Below are 26,263 nucleotides of genomic sequence, written 5' to 3' on the forward strand. Positions count from 1 at the left end.
TTTTTCTAGTGTATAACACAAAAAAGTAGACCTGTCACCTGTGACTTCTTTTTATATTTATCTAAGACATAAACAAAAAGTTTTCAAAATGCAATCGCAAGATTTTTATACTTATCTACTGACGTTGATAAATGGGGTGGATTTGAAGCAGAAGATGTGGAGACCGCTACTTTTTATTATTTTTGGCTAAGTTCTTCGATAATTTTTTTATGAAATAGCTCATATCTGAGACCGAGTTAAACCTACAAAGATGAACCGTTTTACAGTTATTTTTAATTTTCTATTTTTTTTTTTTTTAATAGTTAGATTTAAAAAAAATTTAATTTCGAATATGTCTGTCAAATATGTGTTAGTAAAAACTAAAAATTGTTTGTTATTGTTTAAAACTTTGTTTTATTTTTGTTAAACAAAAGTAAGAACACCAAACATTATTTTTAAAGAATGCAGTGAACTTAATAGTGTTAATAATTTTGGGATTATTTTATAAGCTTTTACATTTAATATTCAAATTATCCTTACCGAACAGTAATAAAAAAAATGCCTTATGCTAATCTCGTTGCTAAATGCCAATTTGTGTAAATTATGAATGAAATGTATAAATTACGTAGGCCATTTTTAAGTTTATTAATTCAATCTAGTCGAGCGTAATTGGAACAAATCACTAATAATATTTTTCATATGCGTTTTTATTCGACCATTATAAATAATTATCATTATTATTATTTTGTTAATGGAATAATATTACGAGTACTCTGTACCTATTTGTTTTTTCACCGTTTTAAGTGACATAATAATATACTTTTACAATAATAAATGCAGACTAAAAAATACGGAATTCTTTTGTTATATTTTAGTTATTCAAGTATGTTTTTATTTGAATAATTTTAATTGTTGATTTCTTGAAATAACATATTATTATCTTTTTTTTCAATTAATTCATTAAATATGTTTTGTTTTAGTTGTTGTTTGTTGGCAGACCTGTTTCCCTACAATTACCCAACCTGGTATTCAAACCAGCTGGTTGATAACTACCGCAGTCGCAACTACCAATCATCAATATCAAATTAACAATTATTTCTCGTTGGCTAATGGTCTTCTTCTTATACGGGTTAGTGATTTGCGACTCGTGCTAATAATTCACTCTTTTTTCGTTATTTAAAATACCTATTAAAATGGCCAAAAGAATTGTTCAGTCTTCTGTTAACTGGGCGGCAATCGCTGAGCGTGCACCTGAAACCGAAAAAGCTGCGTTTTTAGCTTTTAAAGCTAAGTCTGATGGATATCTGAGAAAGTATGTAAAGGTCATTCAAAGTTCATACTAATAATACAATTGAAACTTTATTTTTTTTCCCCCAAACTAAATAGAAACATGTTTGTTGATCGATTTATTATCTTTAAAAAAAAAATGTAATTTAATTTCAATATTCACAGAATGTTATCAGCACCGGCAGAGCCGCCGAAAATCGATTTTGCGAAATACAAGAGTACAATTGCTGTTGCCGGTTTGGTTGATAACTTTGAAAAGCAATATAGTGCCGTTAAAATACCATACCCAGAAGATAAATACACTGCGGCGATTATCAACGATGAGAAGAAAACGGTGAAATTACTCGTTTTAAATAGGCGTGTCTCGATTACTTATAGTTTTTTTTTGACATTTTCTTCCAGGTGCAAGAAATTGAAAAGTTTAAGGTTCAATCGGCGCAGAGCATTAAGGAAGCAGAGTTGAGAATCGAAGAAATCGGCAAACTTTTGCCTTATTCTCAAATGACATACGAAGATGCCGCTTACATTGAACCCGATTTGACTATAGACATAGATAACAAACCGTCATTCTGGCCTCACACCGAAGAGGATTACATTTTTGATGAACCAGAAGCGGCAGACAATCAACAAATCGGTGAACAGAAGAAAGTCGATGCAGGTCACTAAATTGTAACCAATTGTTTATTAGGTGTTCATTCAGTTATAATAACGTGTTTTTCATTAACTGTCTATAGAAAAGTATTTATAATATAAATTTATGATGAATGTATGTAGTTTTTTTTTTTTTTCAGTTGCTAGTGTAATGAATAAACTGCATAATTGCTAGTGTGACATCATAATTAAAGCGAATTATACAGTTGAATTAATTAAACATCATTAAATAAGATTCTGTTTCTACTGATTTCGATTTAATTTTACCCAGGATTGCATCCACGTCTAAGTTGTAATGTATTTCAGTGACTTATCTAAAAACAGCACATCTATATTTTAAAAAACTTAATCAAGAAAATCATCTGAAAATACATTTTTAAAAAACAAAATACTCTTGTCTTAATAATACATATAATTTTGTTTTATGTGTGAGAGTCATTAAAATTTTGGGAGGAGTATTGAAATTCTTACTCTTCCTCATCTTTTTTTGGATACTCTGCTATTGTATTTAATAAAAAATTACTATTACATTGAAATTTGTCTAAAACAATCACACAGAAAGATTAGGCCGAAAATATAATTCCATTTTAGATAGGGTTCACTTTATTATTAAATTTATAATTAAAATTAAATTATTCATATTTTCAAACGTTAACTTGTATATTTTACTTTTTTTACCTAGTTCTATTTTCTGTATTGTAATAGAAAATTAATTTTTATTTCTCGAAAAAATTAATTTAAACTTTTTAGGTACCTAATTATTAAATATTAATAGTAGTCCGTTGATTATATAAATTAAATGTGTGTTTTGATACAATCGAGATACATTTACTTATGAAAAAAACTTTATTTTGTTTACATTAAAAGCTGTGCTTTCATAGATTAGATTTTTAAGAATTACCTTTATCGAATATAGGCTATTAAAAAAAAAAAAAAATTACCTATGTAAAAAAATGCATGGTAAAAGATGAAGAATATTGTATTAATAACCTAGTAAGAACTGCCTTAGACGATTTAATAGGTTAAAATTTAAACTATTAATAATTTTATGAAATAATTTAATTTATTTCATTTTAATATGTCGAGTAAATAAAGGTGTATTTACTGAATGCTGAATAATTTTATATACATTTAATTTTGAATAAAATGACCTACAACTAAAAAAAAACATGGCTGCGGTTGCTTCATGCTGTCAACGCGATAACGACCAAGGCGTTTTCGAAACACTACATTTTTATCACATTAAATAAGTAGCTTTTGACTATTTTAAATCTATTTTACCTTGATTTGTGTGTGAGATATTTGGACCTATGTTTTAATGCTATTCTTTGAAAAATTGAAAATCAAGACAAACACTTCTTTGAAAATGTTTTGTTGCCTTGGAATATTGTTCAACGCGGAGGAGCTAAGAAGGTAATCGTTTTAATAATGGTGTGTTTTTTTTTTTTTTGTTTTTTTTGTATTTTCTAAGACACTGAACCGATTTCTTCATATCGGGGCAAATGTGTAGATCAGAAATCGGTAGCTGGTGAGGTATTTAAACGTTTAAAAAATTCATCTCTCTCTAGGTACTACCACTACACGAGAAATTCAGTTCACAGGAAAATAATTTCAGACACAAAAAACACATCGTTATAACATCAAAGCCGAGAAAGAAGTTTGTGTGTATTTTAATTTAACGCCTCAGTGTTAGATATTCGATCAAGTGGCAAATCTATGTAAAACCAATTATTATTACATGTTTGCCGACAACTCGAAATTCTCATTTCTAAGGTGTAGTGTAAAAATGATGTTATACTCGTTAATGGTGTTTTTTTTTTTTTTTACATTTATAAGCATCTGGCCGAGCAAACAAAATGAATCATAATAATATGTACATATCATAACCGTCAAGACTCGAGGTGTTTACTTACTGTTACAATAAGTTTATTCGTAAACAATTATTAATTAGTTATTGCTCCAATCGGATACACTTCTAGCCTTGTCCTCCTGTCTACAAACGCATAATGCATCCCTCGATCTCCCTTCTATTTTGTACTGAATTCTAAACGTGAAGTTGTTATTAAAATACATTTTTTTTTTTAAATATTTTTGACCTGTAGGTTGCCTTTGTAAATGTATTATTTTTTGTATTTAATCGCTTATTATTGTCGTGACTTTGTGTTCTTGTTTTAGTATTTAGTATTAACTATTCGTGTGTTTTAAAGTATCTTTTTTTTCCATGTGGGCTAAAGGGTCGAATATTGACTTTGTTATTAGAAAATTAGTTAGAATCCAACTATTTTTTTTTATAGTTTTTCTAATAAATCTAACTGTTAGATATATACAACAACAGTCCCACTTTAGATTTACCTCGATATAAATTTCAGACCTTAAGTCCCGAAACTAAAAAATTGAAATAAAGAATAATGAACCATTCGTTCTAGGGAAATGTTCCCAACTACTAATGTTATTAGTAGTTTAGCGAACAAGCAAGTGCGTTGATCAGAAATCGTACCCAAAAAGTACTTTTATATGCAAAACAATTAAATATAATAGGTACGTATTTCAGTAAAACTATATATAGACGTTTTACACAATATTGTTAATATTTTATATAATATTATATTATTTTTTTAATACAGTGATTTGACATTGGATAAACTAAATTAACGTGATATATATATTATTATTGCGATATTAATTAATATTATTCGGGTTCGACCGTCTAAGCAGGGTTATCACTATAACTAGTTTAAATAGCAGTTACACAACACATAAATAATAATTATAGTTATATATTACATTACACGGTATACTATAATTTTCCATATTAATTTTTAATAAACATATTTTACTATGCCATGACTCGCAGTTCTGTAATAGTACAACTTTCCAAATGGGGGGGGGGGGGGTATGAGGCATTTTAATGAAGCGAACACACAACAAAAAAAAAAAAAAACAAATATTTCAAGCAGGGTCCGGTCGTATAGGTTTAATTATTTCTTATTTAATTATATGCGGATAAGTTGTGTGTAATTTTTCTTTTGGCACGAAAAGTTGTATCTAACCAAAACACGACACAGCGTTGAAAGCGCATTGCTTCCAATAACTTCTTTTCTTCTGTAAGCCCATCATGCTTCCTCGGGCGCGGAATTTGCTGGCCATCTGTTTGGCGAACAGGTACTCGGCCAGGGCATTCTCCAGACTCTGGTAGTCGCTCTGAAACACATGATAATATTGTCAGATTGTTTAACAAATGGCGTAATGCGTGACAATATTAAAGATGTTCAGATTATTCTTGTGGAATCTACACATCAATATGCTCGCAATTAAAGAAAATCCCTATTTTTTATAAGAACTCATAATCCGTACGATGATAATTTAATTAGACGTCTTTGTTGAAGCTCCCGAAACATTCGATAAAGTGCTGGATATACTTGAATGGTAAACGACGAAGAACAGTTGAGAAGAACCGAGTCATCAGTAAGTTAGCGTGAAAATGTAGAAACTGATGATTGTGTAGGATTATGTAGACTGGCGAGGAGGGACAATGGCAAAGTTCTTTGACAGCAAGGTTTCTTCGTCCAGCGTGAAGGCAAATTGTGTGCTGGACATTGCGAACAGGATGGACGAGTAGAAAATACAAATGAGCAAATATCACAGCAAATTTTTAATATTTTTTTTACGCCGAACAGGAAGCAGGAGAAAATGCACAAAATCTAAAAATGTAGTCAAATTAACTAATCGTTAAATGTAAAACCGTTTGCTTTTTATAGTTTCAAAACAAAATGTATGCATAAATTATATTTTATACATAGGTATATATTTTTTTGAGTGCTATGGTTCTCGCGGAAACGAAAACGCACTTGTAAAGTCAACGGTGTACTCAGCTCGTTTAGAACTTGTATGTAAGCAATTTTTAAAGTTCCATCACAGCGACACACCCGTCAAGTCGATTCAAAAATGTAATTATTCGAGGGCGTATTTTTTTTTTTTTTTGTTTCAGTTCCATTCGTATGTGTGGTTTTCGAGAAGAACAAAAGGAGAAGGTACCAATATTATATTACGAAAAAAGACCCCCGACGATGGAAACAGTAAAAAATAAAATTTAAAAAAACCATTATAAAACGAATAAACAAGTTTTTTTTTGTTCTTCTTGTGCAATCAAAAAAAAAATAGAGTCTGTTTCTCCGTGTAATACGATATTCAATCATCATTTCGAAAAATATTACAATAACAATATCAATAATAATCATTATTATAATAATAATATGTATTTATCCCAAGTCGACGGTTCTGCGTATTTATCTACTTCAGTTACCATTGCGGGCAAAATGAAATGTATTGAATTACCAATTATTATACAATAAAACAACCATTTGGAAGCACATCGGTTCGGGCAAAAATTCATAATTGCTGAGATAATGCGTGTCAGTATTTTATAAAGTATAATAAATATATAATGTAAAGGCATGGACGCCGAATGTTAAAAGTGTTTTATTATTATTATTTATTAAAAATAAAACACTTGACTTTAACATAATAGTTATTACAAAAATATATGTTTCAATGGGCATTTTCTTCTTCTCGATAAACGTTAAATTATAAGTGTACCTATTGTGAGCTGATCAACAAATGATCGTTAATTAGAGGAAAACGAATAATAAAGAAAAACAACATGTCGTTAAATATAGAAAGGCAACACAATCCTAGTTAGATTGCAAATCAACACCTCGTCAATAAAAAAAAAAAAAAATACATTTATTACTTTAGACACTGATTTTAAAGCGACGAATATGATGGTGATGGGATGAAACATAAGATATCTTGAATTACCAAAGAGAAAAATAACATCAAAGTAGGTGCAATTACAGTTTGTTTGCATTTTAAAATGGAAATGTTCACTCTCTTTCTCGTATGTCATGCTGAAACTTGTACACACTTTGTACAACAACTTTCAGGTAACGTTTTCTCCTTTGGAAATACACAGGAAGAGCTGATTTAGTCATTTGCAATTTGGTTTTGCTTTTATGATTTTCTCCACAAAGTTTCAAAGCAACGTCTTACATTGAAAAAAAAAAAAGTGCACTCGCAACAAACATTCATGTACTGTACTTATTTGATGTGAACATCATAAGTATTAACACCGGGATGAAGTTTGTTGGGCAAATAATAAGCGTAAACGGGAAATGCTCTTTAAAACGATCACAGGAAGCAGTCGATTTACGGGAAAAACAATTTTTTATATAATTTTCAGCTCTGCTGAGATTATTTTTTTAATATTTTATTAAAACATCTCTATCGATATTCGCGTTTCAAATCATTTTACACGCCGTTGAAGCATATTAAGCTAAGTGGTACCTACCATATCTGCCTACCACCTTGCTACCCCCCCCTTCCCCCTCCCTAAATATTAATGTAAAATTTAATTTTTATTTATGAACATTTTAGAGTATTTTTAGAATGACGTTCAACCAATGAACGTGCTTGTATCAGTGGCCATCGTATCTAATTTGGTCATGTTCTTTCCTGTGATTACTGTTTAGATTTCCTTACTATGAGGTTTTAAAAAAAAATTTTTGGAATGAAATCGTTTTTCATAAATGGTGGCTAATGGCTGTAGAAGCTTTATTTATTTATTTCTAAATTGATAAAAAATATTTGAATGTAAAACAAAAAAAAAAAAAAAATGCTTTAGTCCTTGTAATACTTATGTTTAAGAGGTTGCCAGTTGCACGATAAAATATATCATCCCTACACATTTTTTAACTAACAACAAAATGAAACTTTTTTTTTTTTTTTTTTGTAGTCTTGAAAGACACGGTTTTGTAACTGACAGTATTGGTGTAGACACGAGACAATTTACAACTTTATTTTCATCCCTTGTTTTCCCAAAGTTTTTAAAACAACATATGTTTCCTCGATAATATATCATTTTTTTTTTTTTATTTATTAAAGAATATTTACAATCTATGCTGCAAGGCATAATAAGCAAATAGTTACATTGTTATATATACAGAGAGAGGAAATTAATTTGGTGGTATGATGAAAAGGAATTACCATATCTGATACTATAACTTCTATTTTCTAAATAAGAACGAATTATTAAGTAATATGGGGCAGGTAGAAACAATTTGAGTTTAAAGAGTAGGCCTTCATGCCATACACGGTCAAAAGCCTGGGCTACATCCAAAAATACCCCTGGACAATATTGTTTTTTTTTTCAAAAGAAGAACAAATTTCATCTGTTAGTATGTGAATTTGGTGAACAGTCGAGTGATTGGATCTAAAGCCAAATTGGGAATTAGGAATTATGTTGTGGGCATGTAATATTGGTGTTATCCTTATGAGTATAATTTTCTCAAACAATTTGGCGAGAGTTGGGAGTAAGCTGATAGGTCTATAGGAAGTAATCTCATTTTTTGATTTGTTGGGTTTGGGGATAACAGTTATTGTGGATATTTTCCATATTAATGGAAAATAAGAAATTCGCAGCATGGAGTTAAAAATATAAGTTATTAGAACAATTGTTTTTTTTGGCAAATTTTTGAGGATTTTGTTAGTTATGAGGTCATGTCCTGGCGATTTCCCTTCTTTTAATTTATTTATTAAAAATTTGATTTCACTTGGTGAGGTGTGTTTTGCAGGTAATGACATTGGAAGAGGACTATTGATAAATATGTTAAGTAAGCTTTTGGTAGTTTTCCAGAGTGAGCCATCTTTTGAGTTTAAGGACTGGTATTTTCTTTCGAAGTACTCAGTTTTGTGTTTTATTATTAATTTTTTAATAGTGTTCGTTAAGTGATTAAATATTTGTATGGATGTGTAATTGTTGTTGTTAATGATTTTTTGGAGTATTTATCCTCTTGAGTTGTCGGATATGCAACCCCATTGGGAATGTTTGGCATTAAAATCGCCCCCAGCCAAGAAGTTTGGCCCAAGGGATTTTAAAAAATCTTTTGGTTGTGTCGAAGTAATAGCAGGATGAGGGGGAAGGTAAACGGAAGATATTTTGATCGGTGTGTGATTTAATGTTGTTTGGATATTAGTTGCCTGTATAGTAGAGGTTTGGTTAATAGGGAGTAACTGTTGCTGGATTTTAGAGGGAATAATAATAGCAGATCCTGCATGAGCAGTATTGTCGGGGTGATCAGCTCTATAAACCTTAAAACCAGGGAAAAATAGTTTAGTGTTTGGTTTCCAGTGGGTTTCAGAAATAAGTGCCAGATCGATTTGTTTTTCTGATAGTAAGTTTAACAGTTCAGAATCATGTTGTTTCAAACCGTTAGCATTCCAAAGCAATATCTTTAGTACGTTTATACTTGGTTGATTACTGACCATCTTTCATACGTTTATTTTTAACTGTTGTGAGTGGTGATATGAGAGGGTTATTTGTCAATTTAAATTCAGAAATGAAGGAGGAAAGTTGTGTAGCTATATTAAACTCAGGTGGATTAATAGTTGCGTTTGGGGGTGTATTATTTGGAGCGTTGGAACGGAGATGTTGGTGGGTTTTTTGTTGATTTATTTTGATTTTTTTGATGTTTATTATTGTCGGGCGATAGGCCCGGAGAGCCGAGTCGCTTAGTGCTATCAGGAGTAATAAGTCCATCAGTATTATCGGATAGATCTGAAAAAAGCGAAAGTCGATTTGGCACGCTCTGTATACGTGACGCTTTTTTATTGTTAACGGATAGGTACTGTTTTATTATTTTCATTCATGGCGACAGGTGAATTTATCTGGTTTAAGCGGGGACCGTCCGAGCGCGGCCACGATGGCAGTATTAGCAATTAATAATATGTTAATTAAATAAATTACCAAAAAGACAATGATGAGGCTCAGAGGTGATGTAGAAATGGGATGTTCGACTAGATAATAATAACTAGATGAAATAACGGAGCACGATGTCGCATGGTCAACGATGCCGTCGATTAACCCGATAATATCACATTCAATATTTAACACTGCCTGTTTTGAAAATCTATCTTGCATAGTACATTTTAAATAATTGACGATCCCACGTGCAATGGAATCATTTTAAATAGGGTTGGGAATACTTCCTGTGTAATTTATCGCTAAAATTAATTTAAATTAAGTTACTCGTTAGCTGTCACATAATTATTTGCTTTACCAATGATTCGTATTCAATAATTTGCAACTTGTCTGGTTTTTATACTTAATTTTTTTTTTTTTAAATAGAAAGCAATTATTTTGTTGTTTTTATTGCATATTATATTCTTTACCCGAACAATAAGAAAAACACGAAAAAGGTTAGATACAGATAGGAATGAGTGTGAAAGGGAATGACAATATGAGAGTTTCGCCAAGAGCACAAAAAAACCGAGAAATAACGTTTGAGATAGTCAAGGAAAGTAAAAAAAAAGAGAGACAAATTTGCTAGTAAACCGGATAAGAAATATTATTGGCGAGGGATTAAGAAGCAGGTTGTTTGCTATTTTACTATTGCATGGCTTTGGCATGCTACTTGTCAACAGAAATAGGATTTTTAAAAATCTGTATTATTGCCAATGTTTTAAATCCTCTTGGTCGCTATTGTAACATGTTACCCGGCTGATGACCAGACACATGTTAAATAGTCGAAGTCAGTTCTTGGTGACTTGGACCAGCTTATTAAGACAATGTAGACATACAAATTTTGATTTATAAAAATGCTTATGATATTTTTATATCTCTTATATAATTAGAAAGAAAAAAAAAGAAATATTTTTAAGCTTTTTGTCCTATAGTAATAATATTATGCAATTGATAATTTTCACCTTTGGTTTCATTCCATAGTCGTTGATTATGTTGGACTCGTCGAGGTCTCGGTAATCTTCCTTGTCGTCGATTGACATAACTTCAGGAGGTCTCTCCCCCAACTCCCTTTGCAGTACTCTTTGGTCTATGGCATTGCCAAAAGCTGGCTTGAGTAGACACCCAGCCAGTAGTGTAACGGTCAACAGTAATCCAATCATTGTTATTTCGATTTGTTTGGCCATCTCTAACAATATTGTTGGCGCACCTAAAGTGAGAAACAAACGTTATTCTTCGTGAAATAAATTACAATTATTTTTAACAATAGTCCAGTCTGTGCTTAGTGATGACAATGGTCTTTAAGAAGAAGTAAAATTAAATTCCCTAGTGGTACTCTATTTACAGTTTTCATATAAATATCTTATAAAAACAAGTGTATCTTAATAAATAAAAAAAAAGGTGAATAAAACTTAATTTAATTTTGTGCATTTTATGTAATTTAGATACGTCGTTTTATAATTATGTAAACAATTGTGTGTACGTTTTTTATTTATTTATTTTTAAAATACTTAATATTTGTGTCAATTATATTATAAATTGAGCTTCAGGCGATTACGATTAGATCCATACAGCTGTTGCGAAAAATTTAAATAATGACTGTACTTTATACCATGTCTTTAATATGGCGTGATGTAAGTACTCATACATTTATATTTCAAGTAGCTTATTTATTATTTAGTATAAATCGTATAAAAAAAAAAATAAATACAAATTTGTATGTATATAAACTGTTAACGTTCAATAAAACCGAGTAATCTCGGTTAGCTTTTTATTTATTTTTTTACTACAAAATGTATTTAAAATGTACATAATACATGTCGAAACTGTTTTATACTCGCATTACAACCAATCGCGTTAGATGGAGCAGTTTTAACAATATTCATAAGGAATTTTCTGCATTATTATCAAAGTCGTTTGATCATTTGTTTTATTGTTTCGCTTTATAAAGTGTGGCTTAGAATCACTTTTTATAGCAGACAATATTGAGACAGAGTATTGTTGAAAGCACATCTAAAAAGTGCTTAAATAATTGTTGCTAAAATGACACAGTTTCACATCATATTAAAAAATTGCTTTTAGCTTTATAGGTCTGTAAAAATAGCGTGGCTTAGAAAAAGAAAAATTGCAATTATAAAATGTCAGTTAGAAGTGTGATTTATAAGACTTGCTATTTAAGTCGAGACTCATATCGTACACATTTTAATTTGAGCACTATTAGAGTTGTCAAGTTAATCGATGAAATAATAAATACTATGCGCTAGCCATAGGAAAATGCATTTAGGGCAATACCTACATTTAACCAAAGTTTTTGATGTCGAACTTCCAAAAGTGTCGATAAACTATATTATAAGGAGATTTTGGCAATTGTAAAAAGAAAGGCCCATGGCGAGGTACAAGACGTAAGCAGTATAGTCAATACAAACAGAAAAATATAATTCTACAATTTTGACAAAACAACAAGGCTTGGCACCCGAATGATTTAATGGGTGTTGTATTTGGATGATTTTAGGCAATACATGGGGGTTTCGTTGAGCTGATATAATTTTTTCGGGTTATGATGTTTTTTTTTTTAAAATCGAGTGATACATTAGTTTTGTTGTGCTTTTTAAAAATGCCAGAAAATACTCTTTCGACTGGCATATTATTTAACCCAGACATTTTTAATGGTACTGTTCGGTTTTGACGGTAGTTCACAGCGCCAGAGGTGGTCAAGTGCCGGCAACCCCTTCTGGCCTGTCCGCGTGGTCCGTCTCGTAGTCGGCTATTGTCTTTTGTTCCGATTCGAGCAGCCCGAACGAATGGATTGCGGCGGTGTCCGCTTTGTTCCACAGCACCGTACTCAGGTACTTGGAAAACAGATCAATAGTGAAAACCGTGTCGACAACGGGCGCGCACCTGTTGATATAGTAATCGAAGCCCAACTGGTCGCTGAACCAAGTGGCCGCGTCCAACGAGGACGAATCGCCGTCGTCGTCCATTGTAAACTCGTCGACTTCGCCGCCGAACGGTCTCAAATACTCGTTGACGATACCGGCCATGGCCTCGATTTGTCTGTCCAACGCGGTCGCGTTAACGTACGCCCAACGGTACGGGTTGTTCAGCGCGGCGGCTGTGTCGTCGAAAACCGGTTCCTCCTCTTTGGCGTCCACGTAGACCAGGCTGAGCGTCGACATCAGCGTGAGCGTAAACACCTCGCTGAAATCGGGCCCGGCCCGGATTCTCTGGTAAGCGTTCATATTCTTCAAGTACATCAAGTGCTTGCACGTCAACCGCAACACGACCACCCTGAGCAACGCGACGAAAACGCGGTTGTACAGCCTGCGGTACTTGAACAGGTTTTGCGGTCCGTCCACGGTCAAACTTTTCTCGTGGTATTCCGCCATCCGGCCCGTCATCGTTCCCCAGTCGACGTTCACGTTGAATTTCGTCATAAAGTTCCGCACCGTTTGGTCGTCGAAACGCGCGTAAAACCGTTCGGCTTTGGGCTGACTCCGGAACCATACGACACGCCGGTAAGCTCGGTGAAACCGATTAATGGCCATGCCGTTTTTGCTGATCACTTCGCCGATTCGACTGTTGTCGTTCGCAGAAACCGGTTGTTCGTACGCCCGGTAGTACTCCGCATACAACTCCGACCCTGCGTACGTGGGGTTGTACACCGTTTGGAAGTGACATTTCGTCGAGCAAAATTCCTCCAACATATCCGTCACGATCTTGTGCATGGTGTGCAGGGTGTGCATCCAAGCGTCGTCGATCGGTTCCAGCAACTGCTTGTACCGGCGCACGCTGGTCGCGTACACGTACGCCGTCCACATCTCGTTGACCGCGTAGATCTTGTTGCCCAGCAGATAGCCGAGCATCGTGCTGGCGGTGTCGGCGTACGACTCGACGGCGACCACCGCGTCGTCCGGATCGCTTCCGACAAACAACAAATGACACATGCGCATGTGCGTCAGAGCGTTGAACGCGAAGCTGCACCGGAGTTGGTATTTGGACTCGTCGAGCACGTCGGTCAATTCGCCGTCGGACAACAGGTTCAGCGCGCCATAGTTCAAGTCTTCCGGGCGGCGGTAAACGTCGTTGTCCACCGACTTCAGAGACACCAAGCGGTGCGACTCGAACTCGGCTCGTGCGTATCCCGTGTCGGCCAACAGCAAACACCTGGCTTGACCCACCAGGCTCCGGTGTTTCCGGTCGACGTGGGCAATACAAAATTCCATCATCAACGAAACGACCACGGCCTGGCGGAAACGTTTGAGAAACAGCAACATATTTTTCGAGTGCACGCCGTGTATATACTATATAGCTGATAACGCGAGACCTTTTCCGAATTTTAACGGTTAAAACCAATAAAGACCGTGTAAAAAATTCGCAGGCAATAGGCTCGACGTTGGTTCAAACGAAGTCACGTAATGTTTGTTTAAAAAAAAAAACGTTAAGTGCATGCGTATGTGTGTATCATTACGTAAGCTAAGAAAAACGTGTGTGTAAAATTATATTTTCTCATACAAAACGATAACTATTTTTCGTTTTGATACTACGTCATTTGTTGCGATATTTGATGTTCAGATAAAGCATACACTCGTGTGTATACGTATATTTATTCAACTGTTGAATAAGCCTAGCTTTTTCAGCAAATCAGCAAACACTCGCAAATCATTTTTAAACACCAGAAACGTTTTTTTTTTTCAATTTTGTTTAATAAAATACGAAATAATGTTCGTCTTAAGCCGATCGGGCACTGAAAACCAATTAAAAAAATAAATACAAAACAAGTTATTCTCATGACATTGAACTGCTCCACTTTAAGTACCTGGGCACTTACTATTTATCAATTAAAAATTATATAACATCATAAAATATTGCCTATATTTTATCCCTTATTAAATACCGATTTATCGTCTCTTTACCTCTTAGTAACTAATTCAAATTTTAATCGTAAGTTTAGAGATTTTCATAGTAGACTCAGTTAGTCTCTCTGTAGCTGCTATAAAATATCACTTTGTATAGTAATCCAATGCGGTTCGACAGGATGCGTTATGGTATTACTTAACTACTGTTGGTTTAGATAAATTTTAATCTAGAATCTTAAGACTTCGTTTGAACTAGATCTTCGTCAAGGAGATCGGTGTAACAAAGAACAGAAGCAGATTGTTCAGTATAAATATGGAAAATCAACAACAAGTTATTAGTACTTGTGTTTGCAACAAAACCGTTTACAAGTGTATTACTTTTATTACACAATTATGCACCGCGAGGCTTTAGCGATTAATGACTGTTTATAGGATTTAAAATGTGAAGAAAAAACAAATTCTTTTCTTGTGTTGTCGGAATTCGTGCCCAAAGGTCGTATTTCACAATCGCCATAACCGCGTAAGGTCGACCGTTTGGAATGGTATTAAAAAAATAAAATAAAAAGGCCGCGGTGTTGGCAATAAATCTAATATTTAAGTACTATCATAAGCGACGCGAGGTAAACATGGTGGTGGTAGTGTACCCATATTATATAGCCGTCGTTTGTTAATCTGTATATTTTCAGGGTATCATTTTTTTTTTTTTTTTTTAATATATCGTACTTCTCCGAACAGTACTAAACTAACTGTAATAAGCGGACCACGCACAAAAAGATGTGTTTTACAGGTCCGCCTCTAAGTACGTCTCGTTAGTTTTTTCAGCCCCAGACTCGATGTGTGTGCATGTATATATTGTAGGTATGAGCTGTGGATAATTCAGCTGCTTGTACACGTGGGCGCATGCATAATTAAAACATACAAGCGATATTACAATATTATAATCTGCACGCGGAGTAGAAAAACAAACGGCTGCTGGGATTTGACTTATATATATATATATATGTTTATTATTATAATACATTATGTTCATTAATTAAAATATTCGAAGTCGTGCCGGGCAATGCGAAACGTATTAAAGATTCGCCCGAATCCGGATTAAAATATTAAAACATGAGAATATCGTACAGTGCTTTTTTATTTTAGTTGTTCAATAGCCGCCGCTGTCACATATGCAGCATACATTATTATTTTATTATACTATATATAACATCGACCTTTAATCCACCGCGCACGTCCCCGGCATAAATTAATGAGCTTTCCGAATTAGAGCGCGTACTGCTGCACTGTCTGTGCACATATTTGTTCGTAATTATTATCATTACAATTTATACACAATTACCGAGCTCGGATCGTACAGTGAAATTCAGTATACGGCTTCGGGCCAACCGAAAATACCTACGACCGTGTTGGTTTTATTGGCACGAATTGGATACACGGGCAAACCACAGAACAGATTGAACCAGTAGGTACGTGTCAGCGTCAATAATTGGTCATAAAATTAGATCAGATGTAAAGAAAACTGCCTTCATATTATATGTTAGAAAAAAAAATGGTATTCTAAGAACAAACATTGAAAGAGTTTCGAAGATTTTCGTAAAACTTTTGTAACACAATAGAAAATGAAAACTTTAAAACTCACTTTTCAAAAGTTCCAGCGTGGAATGCTTTTTTTGGTGCAAGTCTTTAGTCAATTTACTTGTTTGATTATTGAAATATGTATACACTATTTGTACATATATATATAGTGTTTAGTAAATACTAAACATCTTTACCCTTCTCATAAAAGTTGTTCTCGCGCTTAAGTTTACATTGTAAAATATCCAATTACAAAAACACAACTCACATTTCGAAACATAACCCGACGAGGGATTAAAATTTCTAAAACCTAAAAAACTGGCAAGTCTCTTGGAATCAATAGAAAACCCAAAAACGTGTTCATCCCATTTTTTGAATGAAGGAGAGCAAGGGGTTTAGGATTCACATACTATTATTGTTTTGTTATGTCACAAAAAATAGCATATATCTGTAGTCGATAATTCGGTTTTATTTGGAAAATTGTATGTAAAATAATAATTGTAATGATGGTATATATTCTTAAATTACATATATATATGTAATATAATGTATATCTAAATGTATTGGTCCATGAAAAGATCGCATAAAGCCCATATTATCATCTTGAGCTAAACAGTTTTAATATCTTTATACAATGATATGTTCTTCGAGTCTCTTTGTTGTTGCATTACAACTGAAAAAGCTAAGGATCAAAGTATTATAAAAAGGCCTTTAATTCTTTTTTTAAACTCTCATTACGGACATCTACGACGTATCCAATTTCGTTAACTCATAAAATCTAAAGTTACTGTACAATATATTATATTATTTAATATTGGGCAAGTCGCGGTAAGTCGGAGAGTTATGGGATTTTGAAACAAAATGCCGTCCATAGAAATAAAATTTAAAAGAAACGGTTTTTAACGAGATTATCATAATAATGGAACAATGGGGTTTTTTTTTTCAAAGTACTTATATGATTTTATACAGTATACGAAAATTAAATTGCTAATGAAATCAGCGATGTACTATATAAGACGGGGTTTTTCCTTATTAAATTGCCATAGAATAGTATTTAAAAAAAAAAAAAAAATACCGTAAACCAAACAACTATTATATTATGTGACCTCGCACTTACTGTAAAATGAGCACAAATACAATGAATAATGCAACAGGTTACGCTGAAAATTTGAATAAACTCTACTTAAAAATGAACGACAACTCGTGTTTATAATGACATTAAAAAAAAAAAAAAAAAATCAAAATAAATAAACAATTGATGTTTAAACATTAAATGTAAGTGCTATAGAACAGGTATTAGAATACAAAAATCGGGTAGAAATACCCTTCTCGAGTTCTCTGCACAATAATTATGTCGAGACCGATTTTATCAAGTTATTATAATAATGTAATCGGTTATTATTGTAATTATTCTGAGTTTTTATTGTCTTAACATCTATTTTTATAATAAAAAAATGTAAAACACGAATTTAAAATTTAAAGATAACGAATTGTATAACTATTTGTAAGTATACTCTGATATTGCCGCGTGCGCTTAAATGTATCAAAATTGCATACCTAATACGCCGTCTCATTTAACGCTGTATTATATAAGAACGTTGAATATAGATTCAATCTTTATTGATCGATAATAAACAAATTTAAAAAGATAATTACTTTTGAAAAATAAAAAAAATTGGTCACGAAGAACCTTTTAAAAGAGGAGATGTCATAATAAAAACAAAGACAATTGAAAATAACAGTTTGTTGTTTTAAAAAGCGAAAAAAAACTGTGGCAAAAAAAGAATAAGCGGATTATTATAAAAATAAATATACTTTTACTTGATATTGCTTAATTGTAGTTAAGAATCGAGTAAAATATGTTTTTTTATTTAAAATAAATCGTTTTAATTTAATTTGTTGGTACCTAATTATTTTCACAGGGATAATACAAAATAGAAGATGTGAGATTTAAATAGGCAATAATGTATAAGTAATACTAATAATATAAATAGAATTAAAAAAAAATTCAAAATAAAAAAGACCATAAAAGTGAAATCTGATATATTTATTTTGTTTATCTATGTTAACCACAAACATTTCATTAAAACGCAGCAGGTTATCTTTTTCCCATTCGTATTGTGTTTCAAACGACAGCATCCAATTTCTCGTTATTGAAATTAGTTTGAAAAATATAATCAGAATAATTTCAACGTTATTATAACCAGAAACGACGGTAAATCATCATGCGCCTTCCGAGAATAGTATAATGTAAAATAACATTTAACGATAATAGCGACACTTCAAAAAGGCTTGGTAAAAAATTCCACAGCCGCTAGTTATTATTGAAATTAATAAAAATGATATAATCTTATATTGTACGCGGGTCATTATTTGTACTATAATATAAAATTAATTTTTCAAATATTAATAACAGCTCGTTACCAATTACTACTTTATACTGTCTACACATAACTAGTATTGACAATAGGTAATTATAATTAATCTTTGAAAACATCAAATTACTAGCTTGTTCCCTTTTAAGTTCTAGAATCTCAAAGAAAATAATACTACATCGGACTAATTTATAAATAAATATTGGATAACCAATTAAAATGATTGTATAATATAGAGCGACAGCGTTAGACAAGTAAAAATTAATTTTGCACATTTCAGCAACAGTAATGTTGCAGTAAAAACATTTTATTTTGAATTTCCATTAATTACACACTTATGGTACGTCGTGCATACAATTAATTTTAATAATATCAACTTTGCGGTACCAATACGTTCTCATATTTCGCAAAAGTGTTACTTATATACATTTTTATTGCAATTAAAAATAATTAATTATTCTCTGAGGAGAATGGCCGATTTTTGAACACCTTTCAAGAAATATTCAATCTTATGTTAAAGTACACTGCAGTGTATACACTTTTGTTAGAGTATAAAAATAACAATATGGAAAACCACGTTAGCGCACATGCCCATCAGTTGATAATACTACTGATTAGAATTCGCCTTGTCCGATGGCTCTGTTTGCTTACCCACATACAATAATAAATTTAATTTTGACAGTTTTTGGCAAACTACTGTAGCTCCGATGCGGTGCTGAGAAAGTATTGTTTTTACTTTATTTAATATTTGTTTTTTTTTTTTGTGTGTCTGGGCCCACGATATTATCTAAACCGCTGAATCGATAATATAGCGAGTCTATTGATGTTTGATCATAACTAAAAAAAAATAGAACTCGATTGGCCAAAAACGTACCCTTCCTCCTTAAAAAATCGAGAAAAAACATCCAAAAAAATGTACATATTTTTCAACATACCACGGCGCGCTATAACTTTTTTTTAAAATAATCGAAACTCAAATGAGTTCCAAATATGTATGGAATATTCTTTAAACACAGTACTATATCAATAAACGTTAACAAACCAAGAAAAAAAAATTCAAAACCCTTTTACCCTAGAAAGGATAGAAGCGTTTTCTCTTATTTCGCTTTATTAGGTGCAGTCTTAAGGCTTAAGATCTGAAATTATATCTACAATTTTCTCAAAAATCTGTAGACAAACTTTTTTTTTCTATTAAAGAAAAACAAAAAGATTGGGAAAATTACACTTTGATCGTTGTGAATTTCTAGGTTGCTATATTATGTGAGTGAATCAACAGTCAACAGATATCTGAAACAAGTTATATGGGAAACAATGGCGACCAAATATCATGGGCAGACGATCTATCCTAACCCGTCTAATACTTAAAATACAATTTTAACCGCATAACGGCTTTTGCGATAATTTATTGATTTTTTAATTGTTTCTATACCATCTACAGTATCGAAACGTTTATTTAAAAGTAATTTTATTATATTTTAGTTATACCTAATAACAATAATTCCTCTTGACCTGTGACCTCTCCGTCCCAATTTGTTCCATGCCCACTATGCTCAGACCCCAGTGTACCGGGTTTTTTTTTTTTTTTTTTATTATTAATTATTGCAAGCTGTAATAATATAATATAGGCGTCCGTACTGTTCTCGGTCGACCGAATATCGACAAAGGAAAGTTTCCAAGGAAAGTAACGGTGGCCAAGGAACCGCGCCTTCTGGGATTTGGGCTGAGCGAAAAAAAAAAAAATAATAATAATAACAACACATAGGATATCATATAGAAAGGGCAATACTGGTGTACGATATATCAATCAAGCACACCGTGTGTAGTTCAATAAACGAACATCGCCCGTGGACATAATAACGCGTTTACAAGGTACACTGTCAATTATTATTGTATGTACCTACTCCAACGCAAGAAAAACTACCGCGGTAACATATTTTTTTGACATCATTGCAAAACGCTCGTTAAACACTCACAGTATTACAAGTTGTCAGGATATTATTACTGACTTGGACGACAAACAAGTTTCAAACGTAACATACTCGAACTTATAATGAGTAGATGGATAACAAAAAAAAATCAAATAAGAATCTAAAATGCAAGGACTACAAGCATCTGGCCCGTGGATGAAAAATGGTGTATTGAAATACATTAGAAGAACCCCGAAATTGTAATTCGCATCAATTGCCTTTTGCCGAAATACCACAAAATTAACAACAATCAGCTTCTCAACTAATAAAAAACAATTTTAAATAGTAATAAATGTTTAATAGTTGAAAAATTGAATCTCTTATTTAAGAAAATAAATGAGTAAGAAAATTCAACATTTTGGGAAAACTCGACAAATGCGTTTTGCTAAATACAAACGTTTTAAAAAATAAGTAATAAAAAAACAATTTGTTTTTCTTAAAATATTTGATATTTTATTCTTAGGTACTTAATTTGTGTCAGTTTTTTCTTTTGGTTACACAGCTGGCGGACCTAACTTAACGGGTTTTTAACATTTATTTAAACCATTATTAAGTAATTACTATAATTAATAATTAGTTTTTACATTTTACTGGTTATTTTAGGGTAAATTAAATTAATTTACCAAAACGTTGGTCCAATAGTGAAATAAAACACAGTTAAGGTATTAGTTGCATTTGTAGAAAGCGTATGGAAGTTAATATGTGTTATAAAAAAAAAAAATAGAGTAAACTCAATAATAAAAATTTTTTTTACAGAATTATACGTTGTTGATTTTGGAAAAATGTTCAATAATATAAAATACTGCCAGTGTGAAACATGTCGATATGACACAACAGGCTTTAAAACTCATCAAAAATCCATGGCAATCACAATTGTTGTTCATTTTAATTCTAAGGATTTATTTCGAATTTAATCTTGAGCCATTTTATAAGAGATTGAACAGTACGCGATTAATAAAATTGTTTGAAAACCCGGCGCGGCATTTGTTTTTTTAAAAAATAGTTATTTTATAAAAAGTGTTTATTATTCAACGTCTATTGCTCGTTCATAAGCACAACTTCTATAGAAATATATAGACACAAGTCCCAACTGAATTAAGCAATACTATATAGTAACGATAAACCGATGTAAATAATATAAAGTGTTACAATAATATTTTTCTGTCGTGTCCACTAAAAACCCAAAGGTTGCAGACATAACAGTATTTGGCTTTATTCCATTCCAAACAAATATATTTATTTGTTTGAATGTGTTTATGCATTATTCAATTATAACTTAGGAAATACAAGATTCGTTGAAGTTTTTACGAATAATAGCCACAATGTACCAAATACAAACAATAGAATAATGACTTCTGCTGAATGAATATTAACCAAACACAACGTTTTACCCGGTATTGTTTTGCGGCGAACATTATCTTTGATAATGCTAATATACGTTCAGTTATGTGAAAAATATGCATATAAGTTGAAATATATGTTATTGTGTGATTATTAAAAGGTCACAGATTGTATTTTAAAGGACTATAGGCGCTTCTTTTGTACTTCCGGTCATGAAACGTTAATTATTTTTTCCTATCATAAATGATTATGAACGCCTACCGAGTAGTGTAATGTATACAACTCAATCATAAATAACATTATATTATAATGGTGTAAAACTGAAACCGATGTAAAGTGATTTTTATGAATCTTTACAACAAAGCAAATTGAAAATAATTATACTGTAGTTTTTTTTTCAAGTGTCTCCTTTGAAAATAAAAATAAAAATGTAAAACGCATATAGATAGAAAAAGGTTTCACAAAAAAGTGCATATAATGATATATATATATATATATATAATATATTATGTGATTTAAACGTGATCACACATAAATTAATAAAACACAAAACTTTTTGTTTTTTTCAGTTAGAAAAAACTTAAATACAAAAAAATGCGGTTTTTTTTTTGTTTACATCTAAGAAATATTTGGTGTTTAGCCAAAAATATGGATTTTATTGGGTTTACGCACACCTGAAAGAACTTAGCTGGGCCGGACATTTTGAAACAAAATACGGTCTATAAATTAGGTAATGTCAAAACAACGTTCGGTTAATCAAAATAATAAAAGCTGGTTTACAATTGTATTTAAATGCGACACACCCGTTTACAAGTATTCCGCCTAACCCGGTCTGGGCGTGAGTGACATTCATTGATTAAAATTACATTTGAAATGTCTTTTTCAACGTTTCTCAAGTGTAAAATATCTTTCATTTCATATTAGTATAACTTAAACACGTAATTCGTTTAACGTTTTACACCTAATCTATTATATATGTGTACATGTATTATTTATGTATATATATAAATAGTATACACACGTTTATCATATTGTTTAACGCTCATATAACAATATAATACTGTAAGTATATAGTGTTAAAAGAAAAACTCGTTTCGTGTCGAATCGTTTTTAATTTAACATTGTTCATAATATTTCGTTCTGTGAATAATGAAAACAAAATATCAAAATTATTTTTAACCCGGCCACTTTTTAAAACGCCTATGGATACAGTGTGGTGACGAGGATATGACAGATTTATATGAAAATGAATAATATTTAATTCTGTCAAGTGTTCGTGACCCGCGTTGTACCTGTTCTTCCAGCTGTAAGTGTACACACACACCGTTCGCGTTTGGGTGATGTGAGCTTGGACATATTATACTTTTCTGAATGCTGAAGCCAACAACAACGTTTATTATTGTTTTTTAACCGGCTTTTTATTTACTATGGTAATATCGTAAGAGCACGCATACCACACCGTGGTCGTAACCCAACGGCGAAATAGCTCAATTGATCAAAACTGCCGTGATCGTTTTAAATACTTATAATTGATATTGAAAGCTTCTAGTTTATGAAATTGACGGTCAACGACTTCTTACATAATATAATATTATCGTATACATATTGGGACGGCCAGGGGAGTAACGCGCAAACTGTGAAAAAGAAAACTACTATTACAATATCTGCAATTAAATCCGGTGTGTACACCGCGTGCGCTTCCTTGGAATATAATTATGTTTTTATTCGTTTTTAAAAGTATAAAAAAAATAATTAAAAAAGTATGTTTCCAAAGAAAATGAATATTTAGTATACGTTCTATCTACGAATTACACTCATTTATTATACGCGCTTTCCTACTTTATATTAGCCGCTACAGATTAGCGGAAAAAAATTGTAATTTATTTTGGCAAGTAACACATATATTATTATATCATATGATAGATGATGATTTTTTTTTTTTTGTATATACTACAATAATATAGACTGGATATAGACTTTGGAGAGAGATATATGAAGAGACAGAGAGAGAGAGCGGGTTTTGCTGGGTGTATCCATTTGTGAAAAAAAAAATATATGGTTTTTTTTGTTAAATAGCTTTTTACACATTTCTGTAACTTTTGTGTATACTGATTCGTCTACGGGTTTATTTTTTAAGACGTTAAATAAATATTCATTAACAAAGTTTTTGGAAAAAGTCTAATAATTATTATTCGTGTTGGGGTTTTAATACTGATCGAGAAAAGGTATTTTTTTTTTTTAAGCTGTTTGCCGAAATAAATTATAATAAATCCGGAAAACATAATAGTGCGGTAATGGTTTTAATCCCGTATAGATTAGTGAGATGTCAGATGTTGTAACATCTTTTAATACCAAAATAGAGCCACAGTAAACGAGTTATATTGCTTTTCAAAAGGAAAGAAAACAGCAAACGCTTGTTAATGCGACATAAGACCGTTTGGACGCATTAAACCAACGACGGGAATTATTATTAAGAGTCGATAAGAACGAATTTAATATTTATATTGGCGATAAATTAGATTATCACGTTATCGATAACTCAGTTTTCCCAATAATAATATCGACCAGTAATTCTAATTAAAAATTATACATGTATGCAATGTATGCATGCTTAACCGCGACGATAGCTTAATATTTTTTTAATCGGAACGGTTTAAAAAAAGTTGAAAAAAGCGCTATTATTGATGTTAAATGTGTGTTAAGCGATTAATACAAATTTTTAATTTGTTTGTTAAAATAAAAAAATTAAACATAATTGTTGTAGTATTTGAACATTGGTATTATTCAAAAATTATTTTTAAAATCATTCGTTTTAGGTCAGTTAAAGACGTGAAGGTCTGAATTTTTATTGAAAAAAAGAAATTTTCATTGTCCCATGAAAAAAATGCAACACATTTTTATTTGAATCGAAAGATTTTTATTTATAATTAATATTAATATGTAACCAAATTATACAAAATACAATCGTTGTTGGGAACTTACATAAAAAAAATATGTTTACATTTGCCCCATTTTTTTACAATAATTATCTCACCAGACCCTCTAAAGCCAATTGGCGCTGTTTAATTGAATACAATAATAGTATTAAATATTACAAAATATACAATTAAATCCTCTAAAAATCAATTTTTAATACATAATAGATATTTTCTGTATTATATTGATTTTTTTTTCTTCACTACCGTTACTAATTATTCCAACCAGATGAGCAGTCTGGAAAGAATCAATAAGACCGTGTTGGTTATTACTGACCATATTTTTTTATAAAAGTGTTATTTTTATATTAAGGTACATTAATGTAATAACGAAAGTCTTATAGAAATAAACTATACACTTATTAGATCAAACCCATCGCCGAGAAAGTAGAAAACATGTTTTTCGAACTTAAATTATCATAATACAATTTTAAAATATAAGCGCATATACGATATAGGTTGTAATTACCGTTATGTCATCATGCTAGTTTAATTAAACAAGTTTGTATTCAAGTATTTAAGACTATCTATTTAATTATCGATACTTTTTAATAATGGATAATTTCCAAAACGGTTAGATAGAATAATATATCGTTTATTAACACTCATGGTAAGTCGTAAACACATTCACCGGTAATTAATGGCTAGTCTTAAATTGTTTAAGACCTTGGAAGAAAATATTTATCGGGTGGTCCGGTTAAATATTACAAAATTTCAAATGGAATTTGCCACTTCGCCACCAAGTGCTACCACCAAATCGCTTAAATATTAAATATATTATTTGTCGTCTCAGAAAAAAGAAATATTATACATTTTCATAGTTTACTCGCACAACAAGTCTTATTTTTCCTTAACCAATAATCTTATCTGTCTATGAAATTGTTTAAAATAACACGTCTGAACTAGAGATAACACATTTTTCTTTAATAATCATTTTTCGAACTATTATTTAGAACTGTTTTATTTGGGGAAAAAAATAATACTTTAAATCGAGAAGACGTGTTATTGTAAATTTTAAAGCGTATTTTGTCGTTGAATTGGATGATCGTTTCTAAAAAGTTAGAACAATAAAAAATTCGAGGCGTTAGCTCGTTGACGTATATAGAAATATTTTATCTTTCGGTTAAAACCGGGTTTGTAAGATTAACAAAACTCGTAGTAAAGTACCGTAAATATAGTTATTGAAAAAAAAAAAATGTACAAAAAAATCGGTATTTTAAAACGATATTAAAATGGGATTTTATTCCGAACATACGGGCTTATAAAAAAAAAAATTAACTACCGCTATTGGGCGGTTATATTTTATGGTATAATATTTTTAAGATATATATATATATTTTTTTATACATATAATATGCACGTACCTGTTGAGTGTATGTTGGCCCGGACGGCGGTCGGCGGTCGGCGGATTCGATACCAAAGTAAATCACACTGCGAAAAACAAGCGGTTTTATAAGCGCCA

The 26,263-nt window shown here is 31.6% G+C and overlaps 2 protein-coding genes across 2 annotated transcripts; one reads left to right on the forward strand and one right to left on the reverse strand.

The window, feature by feature from the left end:
* Positions 1-1,061: 1,061 nt before the first annotated feature.
* LOC126841786 (ATP synthase subunit d, mitochondrial-like) lies at positions 1,062-2,035 on the forward strand. Its single transcript, XM_050578440.1, has 3 exons — positions 1,062-1,291; positions 1,432-1,600; positions 1,669-2,035. Exons 1-3 carry the CDS (start codon positions 1,173-1,175, stop codon positions 1,930-1,932), a joined length of 552 nt encoding a protein of 183 aa, XP_050434397.1. The 5' UTR covers positions 1,062-1,172; the 3' UTR covers positions 1,933-2,035.
* A 2,506-nt stretch (positions 2,036-4,541) lies between these two features.
* On the reverse strand, positions 4,542-26,263 carry LOC126841839 (allatostatin C-like). Its single transcript, XM_050578517.1, has 3 exons — positions 26,166-26,263; positions 10,678-10,922; positions 4,542-5,118 (listed from the first exon to the last, which is right to left on the reverse strand). Exons 2-3 carry the CDS (start codon positions 10,897-10,899, stop codon positions 4,963-4,965), a joined length of 378 nt encoding a protein of 125 aa, XP_050434474.1. The 5' UTR covers positions 10,900-10,922; positions 26,166-26,263; the 3' UTR covers positions 4,542-4,962.

The sequence above is a fragment of the Adelges cooleyi genome, unplaced genomic scaffold (assembly GCF_023614345.1).
Source record: "Adelges cooleyi isolate 19-005CV unplaced genomic scaffold, UGA_ACOO_1.1 ACOO_flye_CR_arks_rails_tigmint_CR_PRNA_41, whole genome shotgun sequence".
In the NCBI taxonomy this organism is placed as follows: domain Eukaryota; kingdom Metazoa; phylum Arthropoda; class Insecta; order Hemiptera; family Adelgidae; genus Adelges; species Adelges cooleyi.